Source organism: Thamnophis elegans, chromosome 12, assembly GCF_009769535.1.
Source record: "Thamnophis elegans isolate rThaEle1 chromosome 12, rThaEle1.pri, whole genome shotgun sequence".
NCBI lineage: Eukaryota > Metazoa > Chordata > Lepidosauria > Squamata > Colubridae > Thamnophis > Thamnophis elegans.
Genome location: NC_045552.1, coordinates 9429908 through 9448574, shown reverse-complemented (window position 1 = coordinate 9448574; position 18667 = coordinate 9429908). Strand labels below are relative to the sequence as shown.

Below are 18667 nucleotides of genomic sequence, written 5' to 3'. Positions count from 1 at the left end.
AACCCCAAATAATCATTTGTTATATGACAAATCAATACAATAAGCCTATGACTATTTAGCTAATAAAAAGTCATATTTGTACAATTATAAGAATCAAATTTTCAAACTGAACAGATCATAGAGAATCAAATAGACCTGACCAATAACATAACAATTCAAATCGTTGACAGATTTTGCGTAGTCAAATTCTAGAGTTTGTTGCCTCCTTGCTTTAAAGCTTACGTATGGGGAGTTTCACTGGGTGACCACAATTGAGACTGGCAGGCTGGTCATTAAATAACACAGTTGTAAATGTGGCCTTGTTGAAAAATACAGTGTGCCATTTGTGACCACATGACTGAGGGATACTGCAATGGTTATGCATGTGAGGATTGGTTGCAAAGTACTAACCTTGAATGGTCATGGCACACAGCAGTAGTTAAGTAAGATCTACACAGAAATCTACTGTACCTGTAGGAAGAATGTGATAGTTGCTGTAGACTGCTGGTACTGGAAGCTGGTGGTAAGAAGACATTCAGTTTTTTAAAAGTAGCCTGATCTCCTGTTGTATAATGGAAGATAGGTTTCCATCAACAGGGAATCCAAGAAAGCCAGAACAGTTTTAGTTTTAGGTAGGGAATGAGAGGGGAGAGATTCTGATATTTCTTTCAAGCAGCACTGTCTTCTGCTCAAAGGTATTTTACCCATCTTGTAGGGTAGGCTGTATTGCGATTATCCTTGTCATCTTCTCGTCTTTCATGCCTCCCATTTTTCCTACTGTCTTCTCCTATTGGTATAGTATGATTCATCAATTGTTGTTGTATTTTATGATTTAAGATTGTATCTTATGACATGATGTATCACTTTGTTGTTTGTGTGTACACTGAGAGCTTATGCACTGGAGACAAATTCCTTGTGTGCCCAATCACACTTGGATCCTATCCTATCCTATCCTATCCTATCCTATCCTATCCTATCCTATCCTATCCTATCCTATCCTATCCTATCCTATCCTATCCTAATTCTATTCTATTCTATTCTATTCCATCCCTATCCTCTACTCTATTCTTTTCTATTCTTTTCTTTTCTATTCTATCCCTACCCTAATCTACCCTCATTCTATTCTATTCTATTCTATTCTATTCTATTCTATTCTATTCTATTCTATTCCATTCCTACCCTACCCTACCCTACCCTACCCTACCCTCTATTTTATTCTTTTCTATTCTTTTCTTTTCTATTCTATCCCTACCCTAATCTACATTCTATTCTATTCTATTCTATTCTATTCCACCCCATCCCATCCCATCCCATCTCATCCCATCCCATCCCATGTTCTGTTCTGTTCTATTCCATTTTTGATTGTTCTAAATTGGTGTGCTTTGGGACTCTTGCATTTTTTTTTCTTTATCATGCAACTCCCTCTGAGCTTATCAACAGCTTCTTGGAAACTCTTTTCAACTTTGTGATGAAGGAGCACTGACAAGGATGGAAATGGAAAGACCTCCTTGGAGGAAGCAAGCTACGGCTCGATCATTGCATTTCTTTGTGATAGTTTCACTTTTTATCCTCTTCCAAACCGTGAGTAAAATCTGAGATGGGATGGAGGCTTTTCACCGTGGAAATAAGAAAACACTACTGACTTGTGGCTCTCTCAGCGCATTTTGTTTTGAGAGGTAAGGAGATGGAACTTAACCAAATATCATTATTTAATTCTCTTTTCAGGTTCTCTAGGTGATCCATTATCTGTGACACCCAAAACCCTAAGTGCTTGGGAGGGATCTTGTGTGATCATTTCATGCAAAATCGAAGAGGAGTATGAAAGTCGATCTATCAACCAGGTGTCCTTTGCTTGGTATTTTAACCCTTCATATGATAACAACATAGGAGATTACAGTGGAAAGCTCTTATATAATAACAACCAGACAATAACTGAAGTCAGTTCGGAGTTTCATAATCGAGTGACATTTGTGGGTGATTTAGGACGCAAAAACTGCAGTTTGAAAATTTCCCAGCTCCACCAAAATGATACAGGCATTTATGGGATCAGACTTTTTTGGAAATCTGGAAGCTTGCCTGAGCAAAAGAAATGGTTATCTAAAGTTAATATTAGAGTTCATGGTAAGTTTTTCTCTTCCTCTTCCTCTGTCTCTCTTCTATCTCTCTTCTTATCTCTGTTAGTTCAAAAGTTCCTTTTCAAAACATCACAAACAAGCTTTGAACTTGCAACTTCCAGTCTACAAATGATTCCAGGCTATTAATTAGGACATAACTTTCAAGAAAATAGTGCTTTCCATCCATGGTACTTAAAATACTCTGTTTTCCTAATTCAGCAGAAGGATGCATTCAATAGCTTGGTCATATTTTCTCAAATGGGGATGAAAGATTATCCAGAAATGTATCTTGCTCTTTACTTGTGACTGCTCAACTGAAGTATAGTTAAAATATATTTGGTTTCTTGTCTTTCCATCTTTCCAATCAAGAGTGCCCAACCGGTTGTGGGGGGTTGGGGGGAGGGTGGGGGGGGAGGGATATATATCAGGGTTGACGAGACATGTTAGATTTTAATGTAATTTGACTCCACATGTATACTGTTTTCTCTTATATTTTCATTATTATTATTATTATTATTATTATTATTATTATTTTCTTTAAAACTAGGATATGTTAAGCATATTGACATGTAGCGGAAATACACCAATGAGAGGAGGAGTGGGAAACAGAAGGGAGAAGAAAGATAGGAAGAGAAGGATAGGAGAGAGGGTAAGGGGGGAAGATGAGGAGGATAAGGAGGAGTGGATTGTAGAGAGAGGAGCAGTAGAAAGGAAGGGGAAGTAGAGTAGGAAAGGATGATGGAGGGAAGATAGAAAGTTGGAGGGTGGTAGAAGAAAGAGGTGTATGGAGAGCAGAAGAGCTATAATGGGTTTTTATTTTTCTGGGCATTGTTGACAAGAGGAACTGATGTAATTATTATTTAATACTATATGATACGGGCTACGCGTGGTATACATGTGAGTGTATATTATGAAAATGGAAATAAAAAATATTTTTAAGGGAAAAAAATGAAAAAGAAAAACTCCAGCCTTACTACCACCGTGTCCTTCCCTTCCAAATATTTTGGATGCAGAATCCAAAATCCCTTTGCTTCTGAAATATATTTTTTAATATGGTAGTGGGAGAGGGGGTAAATTAAATATGTGTTACATGTAAAAGGCTTTTTTGGGGGGCTTTTCTTTCTTCACTCAAGAGTTAAGTCTGAGTATATGATAAAACACTGGTTTGAACGTGATAGATTCCTAAATGAATAAATTTTCATTCAATGAAATTACTTTCATTAAAAAGCCATTCAACATCTGTGTAAAATATTTTCTTCCTTCAATTATCTGATTGCAGAAACCCCTTTACAACTGATATATACGTGGTCCCCACAAATGGAAGAAGGCAGCAAGTATACAGTGGCATGTTCAATACCTTATCATTGCTTTGCTGAGCCCATAAAATTGTCTATCGAAGGACTAGAAGATCATCACGAGTTCTCCCAACAAATGACCACTGAAACAGAGAGAGTAAAGGCTGAACAGCCTTTCAAGGCCACGTGGAAGGACCATAAGAAACAATTGACATGCTTGCTAAAAACCTACAAAGGGACAGAAATAAGGAAAAAGTTTGCAAATCTGATGGTGAAATGTGAGTGTATTATGGGATAAAAGCTGATGAAGGGGTCAAGGATATACCTAGGATATGGGCAAATTGGCAAGATGGTGGACACAATGGGTTGATCAAAGCTTTGTCTATTTTTAAGGGCATCTTATGTGGACAACCCCCCCTAAGTACATCTATGGCAATGGTGACAAATGGAAAGAATGCTTTGTCTAATATGAATAATGAAGGGTGGGCAATTCAAGTTGTTTGGTACACAGAAGAATCTCCATGTGTAAAATGAAGAGCTTTCGTAATCATGACCTTCAAAAGTTTAGGTCTCTGTTTTCTAGATATTTCAGGGAAAGGGTTATAGATTATAGTGAAGTGTTAAGACCACTTTATAAGGCCTTGGTGAGGCCACACTTGGAATACTACATTCAGTTTTGGTCACCAAGATGTAAAAAAAAAGATGTGGAGACCGTAGAAAGCGTGCAGAGAAGAGCAACAAAGATGATTAGGAGATTGGAGGCTAAAATCTATGAAGAATAGTTGCTGGAATTGGGTTTGTCTAGTTTAATGAAAAGAAGGAATAGGGAGACATGATAGCAATGTTCCAATATCTCAAGGGCTGCCACAAAGAAGAGGGAATCCAGCTATTCTCCAAAGCACCTAAGGGTAGGACAAGAAGCAATGGGTGGAAACTAATCAAGGAGAGAAGCAACTTAGAACTAAGGAAAAATTTACTGACAGCTAGAACAATTAATGAGTGGAACAACTTGACTCCCGAAGTTGTGAATGCTCCAACACTGGAAGTTTTAAAGAAGAGATTGGATAACCATTTGTCTGAAGTGTTGTAGAGTTTCCTGCCTAGGCAGGGGGTTGGACTAGAAGACCTCCAAGGTCCCTTCCAACTCTGTTATTCTATATTCTATTTCATACAATGGCTATGTACACACACATCACAACCAATTATGTAACAATCAAGGACAGGGATGTCAAACTCGTGACATTACAGTAGCATCACTTGACATATCGTGACTTCCCCCCTTCACTAAACCGGGTGTGGCCAATGCGTGATGCATCCAGCCCTGGTCTGCGAGTTTGACAGCCCTGATCTAGGAACTGCATTCAGAAAACAAACAAGCTAGTTTGTTTGGTTATAATCTCAGTTAATTATAGATTTGGCAGGAGAGAGACGTGCTCTGGTGATAAAATGTATGTTTAGGTCTAGCTTGCTTGTGTGAATCCAGAAACACTGGCTTAATACAATATCTAAATTAAGTAAGGGACGCGATGGCTCAATGTCTAAGATGCTGGGCTTATCAATCAGAAAGTTTGGCAGTTCGGGGGTTCGAATCCCTAGTGTCGTTTAAGGGAGGAGCTCTCGTTACTTGTCCCAGCTTCTGCCAACGTAGCAGTTCGAAAGCACGTAAAAATGCAAGTAAAAACTAGGAACTACCTTTGGTGGGAAGGTAACAGTGTTCTGTGCATCTTCGGCGTTTAGTCATGCTGGCCACATGACCATGGTGATGTCTTCGGACAGCGCTGGCTCTTCGGCTTTGAAACGGAGATGAGCAGCGCCCCCTAGAGTCGGGAATGACTAGGACATGTGTGCGAGGGGAACCTTTACCTATATCTTTACATTAAGTATGTTGTTTACACCAAATGGCTGTCAAGAAGCTTAAACTGCATGGCTCGATATTTTGATGCTTCATATAATAAGTTCATTCTTCTGTGAGAGACAATATTCCAAATTAGGGACAAGGCTAAAAAAAAAATTCCACAGACTAAAAGGGGAAGGGGAACAAGGTTAGACATTTTCTGCTGAGTCAAAAAGTATTGTTTTTAAACATTCTTTAATGCCGACTCATCCTTGACTCTGGGAATCTCTATGAGATTGAAACTCATAGTTGCTGACTCACTTTGCTAAAAAAAAAATTGTAAACCGCTTAGAGAGGGCTGAAAGCCCTATGAAGCGGTATATGTCTAATTAATAAATAAATTAATAAATAAACATTGTCTCTATGAGGTAACTATAATTCTGAGCACTGTAATTTGAATCCTAGAACATTGGATCTTAATTGTGTCAGTCATTTTTCTCAAGCATTTTTGTTTTGTTTTATTTTAATTCTGAATCTTGTTTGCTTTTAGATGGTCCCAAAGGAGTTAAACTGAATGCTGACCATGAAGGCACACTCAGAGAGGGAAACAAACTCACTCTGGAATGTATAGTTGGCAGCAGTAATCCTCCTGTGCGCTCTTTTCTGTGGTTTAAGAATGGTAAAAGTTGGAGTAGTGCGCAATGGGATGCCAGAAGAGAATTTCATAGTTTAAAAGACACAGATTCTGGCAAATACAGGTGTCAAGTTGATAACGGCATTGAAAAAATCAGTTCTGAAGATCTGGACATCGACGTCCAGTGTGAGTTGATTAATTGGTGCTGCTGAGCACCAATTCTCTCTTAAGGTCTCTTCACTGTCCAGTTCTTTCGGAGATATTTTCATCTTCTAAAGGGAAAGTCTACACTCATCTGCCAATAAGCCAACCTAAATACCATGAAAAATCTATCAGCTACAGAGGCAGCAAACTAACCCTAGAAATGTTTTTGTATGTTTTAATTTTCACAAGTAGCAATAGCAATAGCAGTTAGACTTATATACTGCTTCATAGGGTTTTCAACTCTCTCTAAGCGGTTTACAGAGTCAGCATATTGCCCCCAACAACAATCTGTGTCCTCATTTTACCCACCTCGGAAGGATGGAAGACTGAGTCAACCTTGAGCCGGTGAGATTTGAACCGCCAAACTGCAGCTTAGCAGTCAGCTGAAGTGGGTGCAGTACTCCACTCTAACCACTGCGCCACCTGGTTCATCTATGGCCAATCCAGCCCATCCATTATCTATTTTTCATGGTACTTTGGTTAAAAATGAGAGGGTCAGCTTATCCACCAATGGGCTTGAATGTAAGTAGATACAGAATATATGGGTACTTTAAAAAACGTTTTACCATATATACTTGTAGATAAGTCCATCTGTAAATAAACCAAACCCAATTTTTCAGTGCTCACAGCCAGCAGTTTGATTCTCACCAGCTCAAACTTGATTTAGCCTTCCATCCTTCTGAGGTCGGTAAAATGAGGACCCAGATTACTGGGGGCAATAGGCTGACTTTGCAAGCAGCTTTGAGAGGGCTGTGAAGCATTGTGAAGTGATATATAAGTTTAAGTGCTATTCTTATTTTTTCCAGAAACCAACTTTCCTGTTTTTGGCAAAAAAATACTGATACTAAACAAGGATTTTTCTCAGCAACCATGGTGTTTGTTTAATGACCACCTCGAAAAAGATCATAAAAAATCAGAGGGACGGAGGAAGGGAGAGAAGGAGGGAGAGAGAAAGAAAGAGAGAGAGAGAGAAAGAGAGAGAGGGGGGAGAGAGAATAACACAACAAAAATTGCAAGATCGGTTACAATACTCAGCTTTGTCATCATCTTCGTGTCCACATCAAGTTGATTTATTCCCTTGCCCCTTCAGGAGAAAGAAATTGCCAAACATCTGCCTTACAAAAAACCTGAAACCCATTTTGTTTTCAATTCCCCAGATCTGCCAAAAGTCAGCATTAATGTAATGCCGCGACTACCCATCCAAGAAAATGCTGAAGTGGTTTTGAAATGTTCAGCCATTGGCAACCCTCCCATCAGCAGTTATGAATGGTATAAAAGCAGCACATCTGGTGTTATCATGGCTGGAGAGGAACTGCGATTTGAGGGAATTCAACCCAGCAATTCTGATACCTATCGTTGTGTGGCCCGCAACAAGATTGGCCATTCAAATCGCTCTGTCACACTGAATGTTAATTGTAAGTAGAAACAGCACTGGAAGTTGTACAAAAAAAAACCCAGAAGGCTGTTTAATCCTCATGGCTCAGTGGTGGGATTCAAATAATTTAACAACCGGTTCTCTGCCCTAATGATTTCTTCCAACAACCAGTTCACTAAACTGCTCAGAAGGTTAACAACCGGTTCTCCCGGAGTGGTGGGAACTGGCTGAATCCCACCACTGGCATGGCTGCATATTACTTATAGATTAGCAGGAGATCTTTTCCATTGTCTGCTCTGCTCCAGAGATTGTGTTCAGCAGATTCTGACCAGTTCTGGAGAACCAATAACGTAAATTTTGAGTAGTTTGGAGAACCAGTAAATATCGCCTCTGATTGACCCCGCCCCCATCTATTCCCTGCCTCCCGAGTCCCAGCTGATTGGGAGGGAATGGGGATTTTGCAGTATTCTTCCCCTGTCATGCCCATCAAGCCATGCTCACCAAGTTATGCCACACCCACCAATGCATGCCCAAAGAACTGGTAGTAAAAATTTTTGAATCTCACCACTGATCTGCTCCCCAGTGTTGGTGGGGATGTTGAGAAAAAGACACAGTTGCTTTAAACCACCGTGGAAAGTTGCTCCATTCACGCTCCAAAGAACCACTTGGCGACTAAGCGCTGTGCAACCCCAGTCCTATATTTCCTCTCCTCCAATAAGGCACAATTCAGAAATGCAGAACTGAGATCCATATAATGTCTTCTGGAGGCCATTATAAGGAAGGGTAAAATACAGATTTCCAGATTCCATTGCAGTTGAATTGGTGGCAAATTTTGCATTCTAAAAGTATCCAAGGTATGGAACTCTTTCTTCAATACTAAAGTCCTGGAGGTGAAGCTCACAGGTCCCTCAAATGATAAAATTTGTCTTCCCTACCTAACAGTGACAACAAACGATAACGTTCTGAAGTAGTTCTAATTATCACCTGGCCATCTTACAAAATCTCCCTCTGGAACTGCGGCTTATATGCTTTTTTTTTTTTTTAATTTACTGACATTTTCTCCCAATTCGCAGCACTTCAATATTTTGTGGGCTGTAGCATGTTGCACACGGCACCACCCCAACAAAGATCTAAAGAGGGGTTGCTGGATTTCTACCGCCAACCTGTCTCGTGTATCAGTGCCTTGGCTAATTCAAAGTGGGGTACCACTTTGCAGAGAGGCTTCAGAGCAGGGGGTCGCCAAACTTGGCAACTTTAGACTTGTGGACTTCAACTCCCAGCGTCCCTCAAGCTGGCTAAGGAACTCTGGGAGTTGAAGTCCACAAGTCTTAAAGAGACCCCTGCCTCAGAGAACTCTGCAAAGAACCTTTATCAAAAGCTGGAGAAATCTACAGTTCTGTGATGGTGACGCCACAGGTGGCACGCGGAGCCCTCTCTGTGGGCACAAGAGCCATCGCCCCAGCTCAGCTCCTCCGTGCATGTGCGCATACCTCCCGCTGATCAGCTGCTTTTTGGGTCTCTGCTGCGCATGCATGGGGCACATGTGGGAGACACATGTGGGAGGTGGAGGGCAGCGTGGGGGGGAGCATGCCCCCTTGCACCCCATTTTTGGTCCCAGGGGTCTGCTGGGAGGCCTGCTAGGCCCGAAATGGCCCGTTCACACGCATATGCATGGGGGTGGGGGGTGGGTCACGCACGCATGTGCAGGGGGTCTGGGGCACACGGGGGAACGCGTGCATAGCATTAGGTGTGTGGGTAGGCCCGCACTTTCGGCACGTGACAACAAAATGGTCAGCCATCACTGCTATAGCTTATTTACTGCATTAAAAAAACACCCTCTCCCCAGCTGTTCTTGCTAGGTATATTTACAGACAGTTATAGAGACTAATTTGATTCTGAACTTAACAACGGCAGCAAGATTGTTGGTGGTGCAGTATTGGAAGAAGGAAGAATTGCCTACTATTCAAGAATGGATGTTAAAAGTAGTAAATTTAGCAGAGATGGCCAAAATCTCAGCATATTTGAAGGACCATTCAGATGAGAAATACAAGCTGGAATGGAGAAGATGGATTGACCACATTCAAAATAAATATCGAACTAAGAAATTTCAACTAGGTTTATGAATGAATGAACAAGGAATGTTACAATTTATCTAAAGTTAGCTTAATAAAAGGGGAGTTAAAGTACAAGAGGAGATAGGATGCTATAGTTAGTTAGCTTATCTTAGTGTATGATTGTTAAATGTTTATACCCTGTATTTTGCTCTGGGAGGTGGGGGGGAAGGGAGGGTTGGAGGTGGGGGGTAGGGTTGGGGTGGGGGTAGGGAAGGGAAGGGGAAGGGGAAACATTTGTAAAATCTATTAAAAGTCTTTAATAAAAAAACAAGGCTGGACAACCATAAAAACAACAACAACAACAACAACAACAACACCCTATCGATTTTGTTTTGCAGATCGCCCCAAGAATGTCCAACTTTTTCCTTTAAATCATTTGCCCATCAAGGAAGGAGACAAAGTCATTTTGAACTGTACTGTGGGCAGTAGCTACCCCAGCATCAATAATTACAAATTTTTTAGGTCAACCAGCTTCATACCAACAAGTGACCGTCGCTACTCGGCATCTACATTTTTCGCACTACCTGAACTCTCCGCGTTTTACAGTTGTGAAGCATGTAATTATCTTGGCTGCACTTCCTCCCCAAGCATCCTTTTGGATGTCCTCTGTAAGTAAGAATAATTATATGATGAGCTGGAAGCCTTTAAGCAGCTACATTGTTCCCAGGGAGACCCACAAGAGCATTGGCACATTCAAGTGTTGGATAGAGCAAGTATAAGGGATTGAACGCGGAACGAGTTATTTTAGGAAACTCAAGTTATAAATCTTTCAATTTTAGCACCATTTTGTTTGAGTTCAGAGCTGCACCATATTGTTGGGTAGCACACCAACTCTAAAAAAAAAAGGGTATGAATAGATTAATTAATTAACTTTTGACTGAATTGAAATTTCAACGTTAAAATGAATATATTCATATCCTCAAAACTTTTCCTCTTTTTGGTGTGTTAGAATGAGGATTTCAGCTGTAACTTTGGAAGGGGCTCTCATGGAAATACAACAGAAAACCCTGCTAGGGGCACCCTAGCTTTATTTTATTGATTCATTCTTCTTCTCATCTTTCCTATTACCTATCTCCTTATCTTCTTATGACTATAACCTTTGTTGCTTGTATCTTATGATTATATTGTTTTATTTAGTGTCCTAGTATGGACACTAGTATGATTTATGTTGATTGCTTATGTAGTATCCTATGACTACCACTAAGTAGTGTATCTCATGATTTATGATGAACGTATTTTTATAATGACAATGATCATGATTTATCACTTCTTGCTTGTATGTTCACTGAGAGCTTATGCACCAGAGACAATTTTCTTGTTTGTCCAATCACGCTTGGTCAATAAAGTATTCTATTCTATTCTATTCTATTCTATTCTATTCTATTCCAATTCCATTCCATTCTATTGTTCTATTCCATTCTATTCCGTTCTATTCTGTTCTGTTCCGTTCTGTTCCATTCTGTTCCGTTCTGTTCCATTCTGTTCCGTTCTGTTCCGTTCTGTTCCGTTCTGTTCTGTTCCATTCCATTCTATTTGATTCTATTTGATTCTATTTGATTCTATTTGATTCTATTTGATTCTATTTGATTCTATTTGATTCTATTTGATTCTATTTGATTCTATTTGATTTGATTCTGTTCTATTCTTCGATAGAATTATAAACCTGCCTTACTTTCAGGAGCCCCAGGTGTACTCTCATCTCTATTGTTCCCCACAGTAAAAGCCCCGGGAGAGTGATTGCCCAAAGTCACTCAATTAGCATCTGTAGCTGAAGGCATACTTGAACCTGCATCTCCTACTCCTAGTTCAATATTTCAGCCACAACCTCATATTGACAAAGCTCTGAGCATAATCAAATCATTGTGGGGCATTGCTGCCTATGCAGGCCTAGGCTGCTCTGGATTCACCCGGGTTCAGCCGATCCTCTGGCGGAAATTCTGCATGGTTTGGCAAATCCCCAAATCCCACTCCTGGCTGGCCCCGCCCATCCCTCCCCTCCCAGGAGTCTCCACGCAGCCCATTTTGGATGCCAGGTAAATGTAGGGCCTGCATGGATGCTCAGGAAGGGTGAAAAATGGACCTCCCGGAGACTCTGAAAGGCCAGAAATGGGCCCCTTTCCAGGCTCCAGAAGCCTGGGGAGGCTGTTTTCATCCTCCGGGAAGCTCGAGGAAAGCCTCTGGAGCTGGAATGAGCCCGTTTCCGGCCTCCAGAGAGCCCCCGAAGCCCTGGGAGGGCAAAAACACCCCTCTTGCTATGGTGGTGCAGGAGGCCGATTAGGCCGCGTCCACCATAGCAATAGCAATAGCAATAGCAGTTAGACTTATATATCACTTCATAGGGCTTTCAGTCCTCTCTAAGCGGTTTACAGAGTCAGCATATTGCCCACACAGTCCTGGGTCCTCATTTCACCCACCTCGGAAGGGTGGAAGGCTGAGTCAACCTTGAGCCGGTGAGATTTGAACCGCTGAACTGCAGATAACAGCCAGCTGAAGTGGCCTGCAGTACTGCACCCTAACCACTGCGCCACCATGGCCACACCCACCCAGCAACTGGGCAGAGAAACTGTTGCTGAAATTTTTGAATCCCACCCCTGCATCTATGGTTTGTACAAGCAAACCAACTGAGTAAAAAAAATGCTTTAGAGTGGTTGGGGGGGGGGTACATCAAAAGCTGGGAATGATTTAATTAAAGAGTATATAGCTTTGGGTTCTAAAAGGAAAGTGGGTGCGATTAGTTGAGTTGTTCAGTGTAGCTAATGTGTGCCTCCGATGCTGGTCACTCTGGGCAGATGTTCAAGAGGAACAGGATGTCACTCTGTCTGCTTGTATTTCTCCTTTCATCCTACAGATGGCCCCAAAGACCTCAAGCTCAACCGAGAACCTTCGGGATTGGTCCTCGAAGGTGATCCTGTTCGCCTGACTTGTAGTGTGGGAAAGGCCAACCCCAAGACACTCAGCTACACCTGGTATAAAGATGGAGAACGTCTGCCTCTGAACTCTACAGAAAGTGTTCTATTCATCCAGAATGCCCAGTCAATGGATTCTGGCAGATACCATTGTGTTTCAAAAAACATCATAACAAATGCGGTGTCTCCATCTATTAGGCTGGAAGTGAATTGTGAGTACAGATTCAGTGTATAGTCATGACATTCTTGTTGTGTGCTCAATGGGCTTTCTCTCCTAGGTGAAGTCATTGTGGACTCAAGCTTGATTCTTGGTTACATCTTTAGGCACAAAGCCATCTGGGTGACCTTGGGCCAATCCCTATTTTTCAGACCCAGGAATCCCAGGAGTCAAAGGGAAACTACTTTTGAAATTTTGTTAAAAAAACTGCAGGACTTGTCCAGACATTTAGCAGGAGTCAACAACAACGACAAAATGGACAACCTACCATAGTGGTCCTAGAACTCTTCTTTCTCCTTTGAAAAAAATGAAAGCTGTACTTCACAGAACCTGGGATAGTCTTGCCATATTGGATATGATTTGAGTGGAATCTAGTGGAATTATACTGTTGTCGGATGCCATCTTGACCCGATAAGTGATTTTAAAAATGGGCAAGACATATTCAAGGGAGTACTGGAGGATCTGTTGTATTTGTTGTTTGATTACTCCCTTGTCAGTCATAGATTGAGGTTCTAAACAACAGTGAAAGGTGACTATCTTCCTCTCTAAGGTCCTCAGATGCTTTTAGGCGATTGCCATAGGGGCAAAGACCACGGACTTGACAAAACCATGTTTTGCAATCTTGATAACTTCGAGATGGGTGGACTTCAACTCCCAGAATTTTACAACCAACATGACCACTGCTAATAATTCTAGAAGTGGAAATATCAGAAAGTTACCAAGGTTGAGAAATAATGAATATAGAAGCCTATTTCTCCACCTATGTCTCTCCTTGAGTCCTTCTAAATCCTTTTGCCTTGCCACAGATGCTGAGAATGTGATTAAGAAAATATTAGAATGTGCAGAAATGAATAGATTAACAATGGCAATTAAGGAGAGAAAACAAATTGAATGCTATATGGTATGGGGTCTATTTTACCAATGGTTAAATAATAAAAATGGAAGTTGGAAATGGGGAAACAAAATGAAGAAGATAAGTTAAAAGAGTTAAGTAAATATTATGACTAGTATGTTGAATATTATTATCTTAATATTGTAGAATTAATATGTGGAGTATTATTATGATAAATATTGCAAAATCAATATTAATTTAACAAAGGATGCTGTAATTTATTGTTTAACAAAGATATTTGTATCCAGACAACATACTCTTCAAATGAAGATGGAATGATTATATTATTATTTTTTTTAAAAAAAAAAACATTACTCGAAGAATCAAATATACAAATGCTGGATTAAATTCAGTGACTCTTTCTTTTTCTGACAGACGGGCCTCGTAACGTCCATGTAACTCTAGACAAGAAATCTGTTACTGAAGGAATGGATGTTTATTTGAAATGTGATAATGATGCTTACCCATTAGTGGATACTTACAAGTGGTATTGGAAAGGAGAAGAAATCTTTATGGAGAATTCCAAAATCTTAGTACTCAGGAAAATTAAGCCTGAGCAGTCAGGAGAATATCTTTGCAAAGCATTCAATTCTGTCTCTAATAAGGAATCACAGCTCCTCACCATTAGTGTATCCTGTGAGTATTTCCCTTGAAAAAATATTGTTACAGTTCCAATGTTCCCTCTAATTTTTTTTCAGTGTGAGCGGAAAAGTATAGTGTTTGAGCGGCACATTTTCATGCCTGAGCACCTGAATTTTTTTCACATATGTCACCTAAGACAACAACAAAATCAGTATTATTTGAAACTCAAAGTTATGTTTATTCAAGGTACCCGCTTAATTAAAAGTGTTATATAATATCAGTATCACTTAACAACGCTCCTGCTTAGCAACCAAAATGTTGGCTCAGACAGTCTGGCATTTGAAGCACGCAAGTCTTAAAGCTGTTGTTACAAGATCCTTGCACCCCTAACCCTTTAGGGAAAAAAACCCCAGGGGTTTTCAAACGTGACAGCTTTAAGACTTGTGGACTTCAACTCCCAGAATTCCTCCCTGAGGGGAATTATATATTTGGACTGTTTCATAGTTACATTAGAGAACTACATTGTTAGAACTTAGCACAAAAGATACCTTTTATCTGAAAATCCAAATAGAGTAAACCTGCTATTATCCCAGAGCACTAATTTCATTTGTCCCAATCTGTTTTACGAGTCTGTATTAAAATAGATAGAAATATTTTCACTAAATTTTGTAGATCTATATTTCAGGAACCTATCAGAAGTTAGGGCAAGATAAGAGTGGAAGAATGAATTTTGTTGCAGGTCATGGGGATTTTTTCAGCATCTTAAAAGTGGAGCGCATGTGCATTGAACTAGCAATACCCATTTAATAACAAAAGGAAATGGCTGAATTAAATTTGGTAAAGTTGCAAGCGAGCTGTAAAAAGCTTGTGGTTTTTAAAATCATAGAATCAGAAGGGATACTGGAGGTCTTCTAGTCCAGCCCCTTGTCCAAGGCAGGAGTCTTTATATCATCTGAGACAAATGGCCGTCCAGTCTTTTGAAAACCTGCAGCAAATGAATTAAGATTCCATTGATTTTAATTGTTCTTACTGTCAGATTTCTCCTTATTTCCATCTTGAGTCTCCTGACAAGTTTCCATTGCTTCTTGTCCTGTCCTCAGGTGCTATTGCTGCCACCTCCTCCTCCTCCACCTCCAACAGCACCAGCACATTTGCTGCCCAGTGCTGCGGCTGAGGTGAAGCCGCCGAAGCTCCTGCTGGCGCCCCCGCAGCGTTGGGCGGAAATCCTGCAGTGCTGTTGGAGGAGGAGGAGGCGAACCAGCCTGCCACCGCTGGCCACCGCCAGCCCCGCCGCTCTTCCCGCCCCCTTCCCAGCCCCACAGTCCAGCGGTCGCAGCAGAAGCAGCCCCGGGTCTCCGCTGCCGCTCCCCGCATTTTCTGGATGGGGATCCCTTGGAGAGGGGATTCCTTCCTGTGAGACCCTGTCCAGAAAATGCGGGGAGCGGCAGCAGAAACCCGGAGCAGTTTCTGCTGCGACCGCTGGACTGTGGGGCTGAGAAGGGGGCGGGAAGAGCAGCGGGGCTGGCGGTGGGTGGTGGTGGCAGGCTGGTTTACCTCCTCCTCCTCCAACAGGCAACAGCACTGCCGGATTCAGTTGCAGCCGCCTGCAAAGGACTTCCACACGTTTCCTTAAGAAATCTCTGCGCGGCAGATAAAAACTGCTGCGCGGGATTTTCTTGCAACGTGCGCGGCCGCGCACGCGCGCACCTTAGAGGGAACAGTGTACAGTTCCTAGGTGACCATTCTTGATTAAGAAATTCTTGGCAGTGGAAAGACAGCTAGTCAAACGAGAACCAGGCGACTTCGTGTTCTGCAAATATTATGAAGATTCATGAGAATAGAAATCAGGCTGGCTGATCCTAAAGTACAATTTTTTTCAACGAGCAATTCATGACTGAAGAATTCTCTATGAAATTTAGTCCGTTTTCAAAGTGGGATTTATATTTTCATACTTGGCTTGGAGAGAGAAATAGTATTAGCACTTAGACTTATATACTACTTCACAGTGCTTTACAACCCTCTCTAAGTGGTTTACAGAGTCAGTTTTATTGCCCCAACAATCTGGGTCCTCATTTTACCAACCCTGGAAGGATGGAAGCCTGAGTCAACCTTGAGCCGGTGAGACTCGAACTACCAAACTGCTGTCAGCTGGTAGTCAGCAGAATTACCCTGCACTACTGCATGCTAACCGCTGTGCCACCATGGCTCAAAGCTCATAAGAAAGCTATAGATTAGGGGTGTCAAACTCGATTTCATTGAGGGCTACATGTGGGTGGTGTTTGACCTTGAAAGACTGGGGTGGGTGTGGCCATGGTGGGTGTGGACAACTCAACATCACTTGTGTGTTGGGGCACCTATGGTGGCCTGAGCACTCTGCCAGCGAAAATGGGCTCTCGAGCTCTGTTTTTGCTGTCCAGTCCTTTGCTGTTTCCAGGGCGCCCCCCCCCCCCCGCCAGGCCAGATCTAAGCACCCTGCAGGCTGGATCTGGCCCACGGACCTTGAGTTTGACACCGCTGTTATAGATGATTCCTTAAAAAACAAAGCAAAAATGAAAACATAAAAAACAAAACCGAATGAAAAACCAGATACCTCGTAGCAATTTAATTTGCATATTTTGCAAGCTGTACTTCTCTCCTTCACTCTCTCTCCCTCTCTCATATTTATACTAACATTCCCTAATATATGGATTTTCAGTAAACCAGTTTCCATAGTACGATCTATTACATATAGATCTATATCTATATATATATATATCTATATATATGTATTTAGTGTCACAACCCCTGGTATGCCCAAATATCAGCACAAATCATCAGCACTATTTATCAGCACAAATACAACACACACACACACATGTATGTGTATGTGTATGTGTATGTATATGTGTATGTATATGTATGTATATGTATGTATATGTATATCTATGTATATCTATGTATCTATGTATCTATGTATCTATGTATCTATGTATCTGTATCTGTATCTATCTATCTATCTATCTATCTATCTATCTATCTATCTATCTATCTATCTATCTATCTATCTATCTATCCACACACACACACACACACACACACAACTTTCCAAAATATATCCAACTTTTCCTGTGCAGCTTCCCCCCAGTGTATGCATTTTCCCCAATTATACACATTTGTGTGTGTGTGTTTGTGCATTCACATGTAGACATGAAGAGGAGTTCAGATGCACATTAATTTTTTGTCTAGTTGAATTGGGAAAATAAGCTTTAAGCTTTAAGCCTTTCTGTTACTATTATCCTTAGTTAGAACGGAGTCTCTGCAAAGTTATAAAAGCAAATAAATGGCAGAAGCTGAATGTTGTTCTATTGTTTACTGCTTCTGGGTTCCTCTGAGCATGCAAGCTATATGAATAGAAATATGATGGGACATTGATTGGCATAGGTTTGATGGGTAAATAAGGTCATGGACTCAAGCTGGCACAAAATCAAATTGAGATCCTGCTAATCTTTGTTATTTTTCATTTGTACTGTGCAGACAGCAGAGCCACAATGATGAAACTCACCTTGATTAGCCTTGGCATAGTTCTTGCCCTTATTATCTCACTGGGGTTGCTGGCTTATGGCTTGAAGAGATGGTAAGTGAGAGTCAATGACCTGCAGGCAATGATCAACAATACTTATGATGGTGACCAGTGATGGGATTCAAATAATTTAACAACCGGTTCTCTGCCTTAATGACTAGATGGGTAGGTGTGGCTCGGTGGCCATGTGATCGTGTGGGCATGGCCAACTCAACATCACTCACGTCGATGGGCGCTTCGCCTTAGTTGTTACAATTTAATAAGGGTTAAGCAGAGAGGCAGTTTCTATAAGCAGGGCGATAAAGATTAGGCTAGAAACAACACCAGAATGTTTCCTTCCTGCCTTCCTTACAGGATTAGCCCTGTAAAGTGGGAAAAAACAAAAGGAGATTTCTTCCAACAAACGGTTCTCCGAACTGCTTAGAAAGTTAACAACCGGTTCTCCCAAATAGGTGCGAGCTGGCTGAATCCCACCACTGATGGTGACCATCCTACTGATAGAGTAGGGTGCCCTGCAGATATGAAGGTTAGTGAGGAAAATCACTTTTTCTAAGGCAGACTTTTGCTTAGTAATATTTTCTTTGCTCCATAATTGGCTGATGGGGGACACGTCAAAAGAAAGCCATATGATGAGAAGGGAGGTACCATCAAAATCAAACCAAACCTTTATTGCAGTCTAATTTAGGCCAGAGAGATTAAAATCAAATTGAATCAAAGGCCAAAATAAGACTCGGCAAACCAGATGTTCTGTTCAACCAATGTGAATCCTTAGAAAGGCAACTTACTAGCGGTATTCAGCACGACACTGGAGTGCAATGGTCTACATTGGGTGTTGACAGTTCTGCAGGAACCACAGTGGTTTTGAAGTAGCAACCCTCACTTCTGGTAGGACCAGGTTCCATCTCAGAGGAACAGGAGCATGTTCCCAGTGGCATCACAGCATCCATCCTGTGAACTGGTTC

At 41.3% G+C, this 18667-nt stretch overlaps 1 protein-coding gene across 1 annotated transcript in view; it reads left to right on the top strand.

Moving 5' to 3' along the window:
- Positions 1–1467: 1467 nt before the first annotated feature.
- The window catches only part of LOC116515589 (B-cell receptor CD22-like), a 23005-nt gene continuing 5805 nt past the window's right edge, over positions 1468–18667 (top strand). The window contains exons 1-9 of the mRNA XM_032227711.1: positions 1468–1560; positions 1656–2100; positions 3373–3666; positions 5773–6042; positions 7218–7475; positions 9888–10157; positions 12398–12667; positions 13940–14200; positions 17660–17759. Coding sequence (XP_032083602.1) covers positions 1468–1560; positions 1656–2100; positions 3373–3666; positions 5773–6042; positions 7218–7475; positions 9888–10157; positions 12398–12667; positions 13940–14200; positions 17660–17759 — 2261 coding nt within the window. The remainder of the gene's footprint in view (positions 1561–1655; positions 2101–3372; positions 3667–5772; positions 6043–7217; positions 7476–9887; positions 10158–12397; positions 12668–13939; positions 14201–17659; positions 17760–18667) is intronic.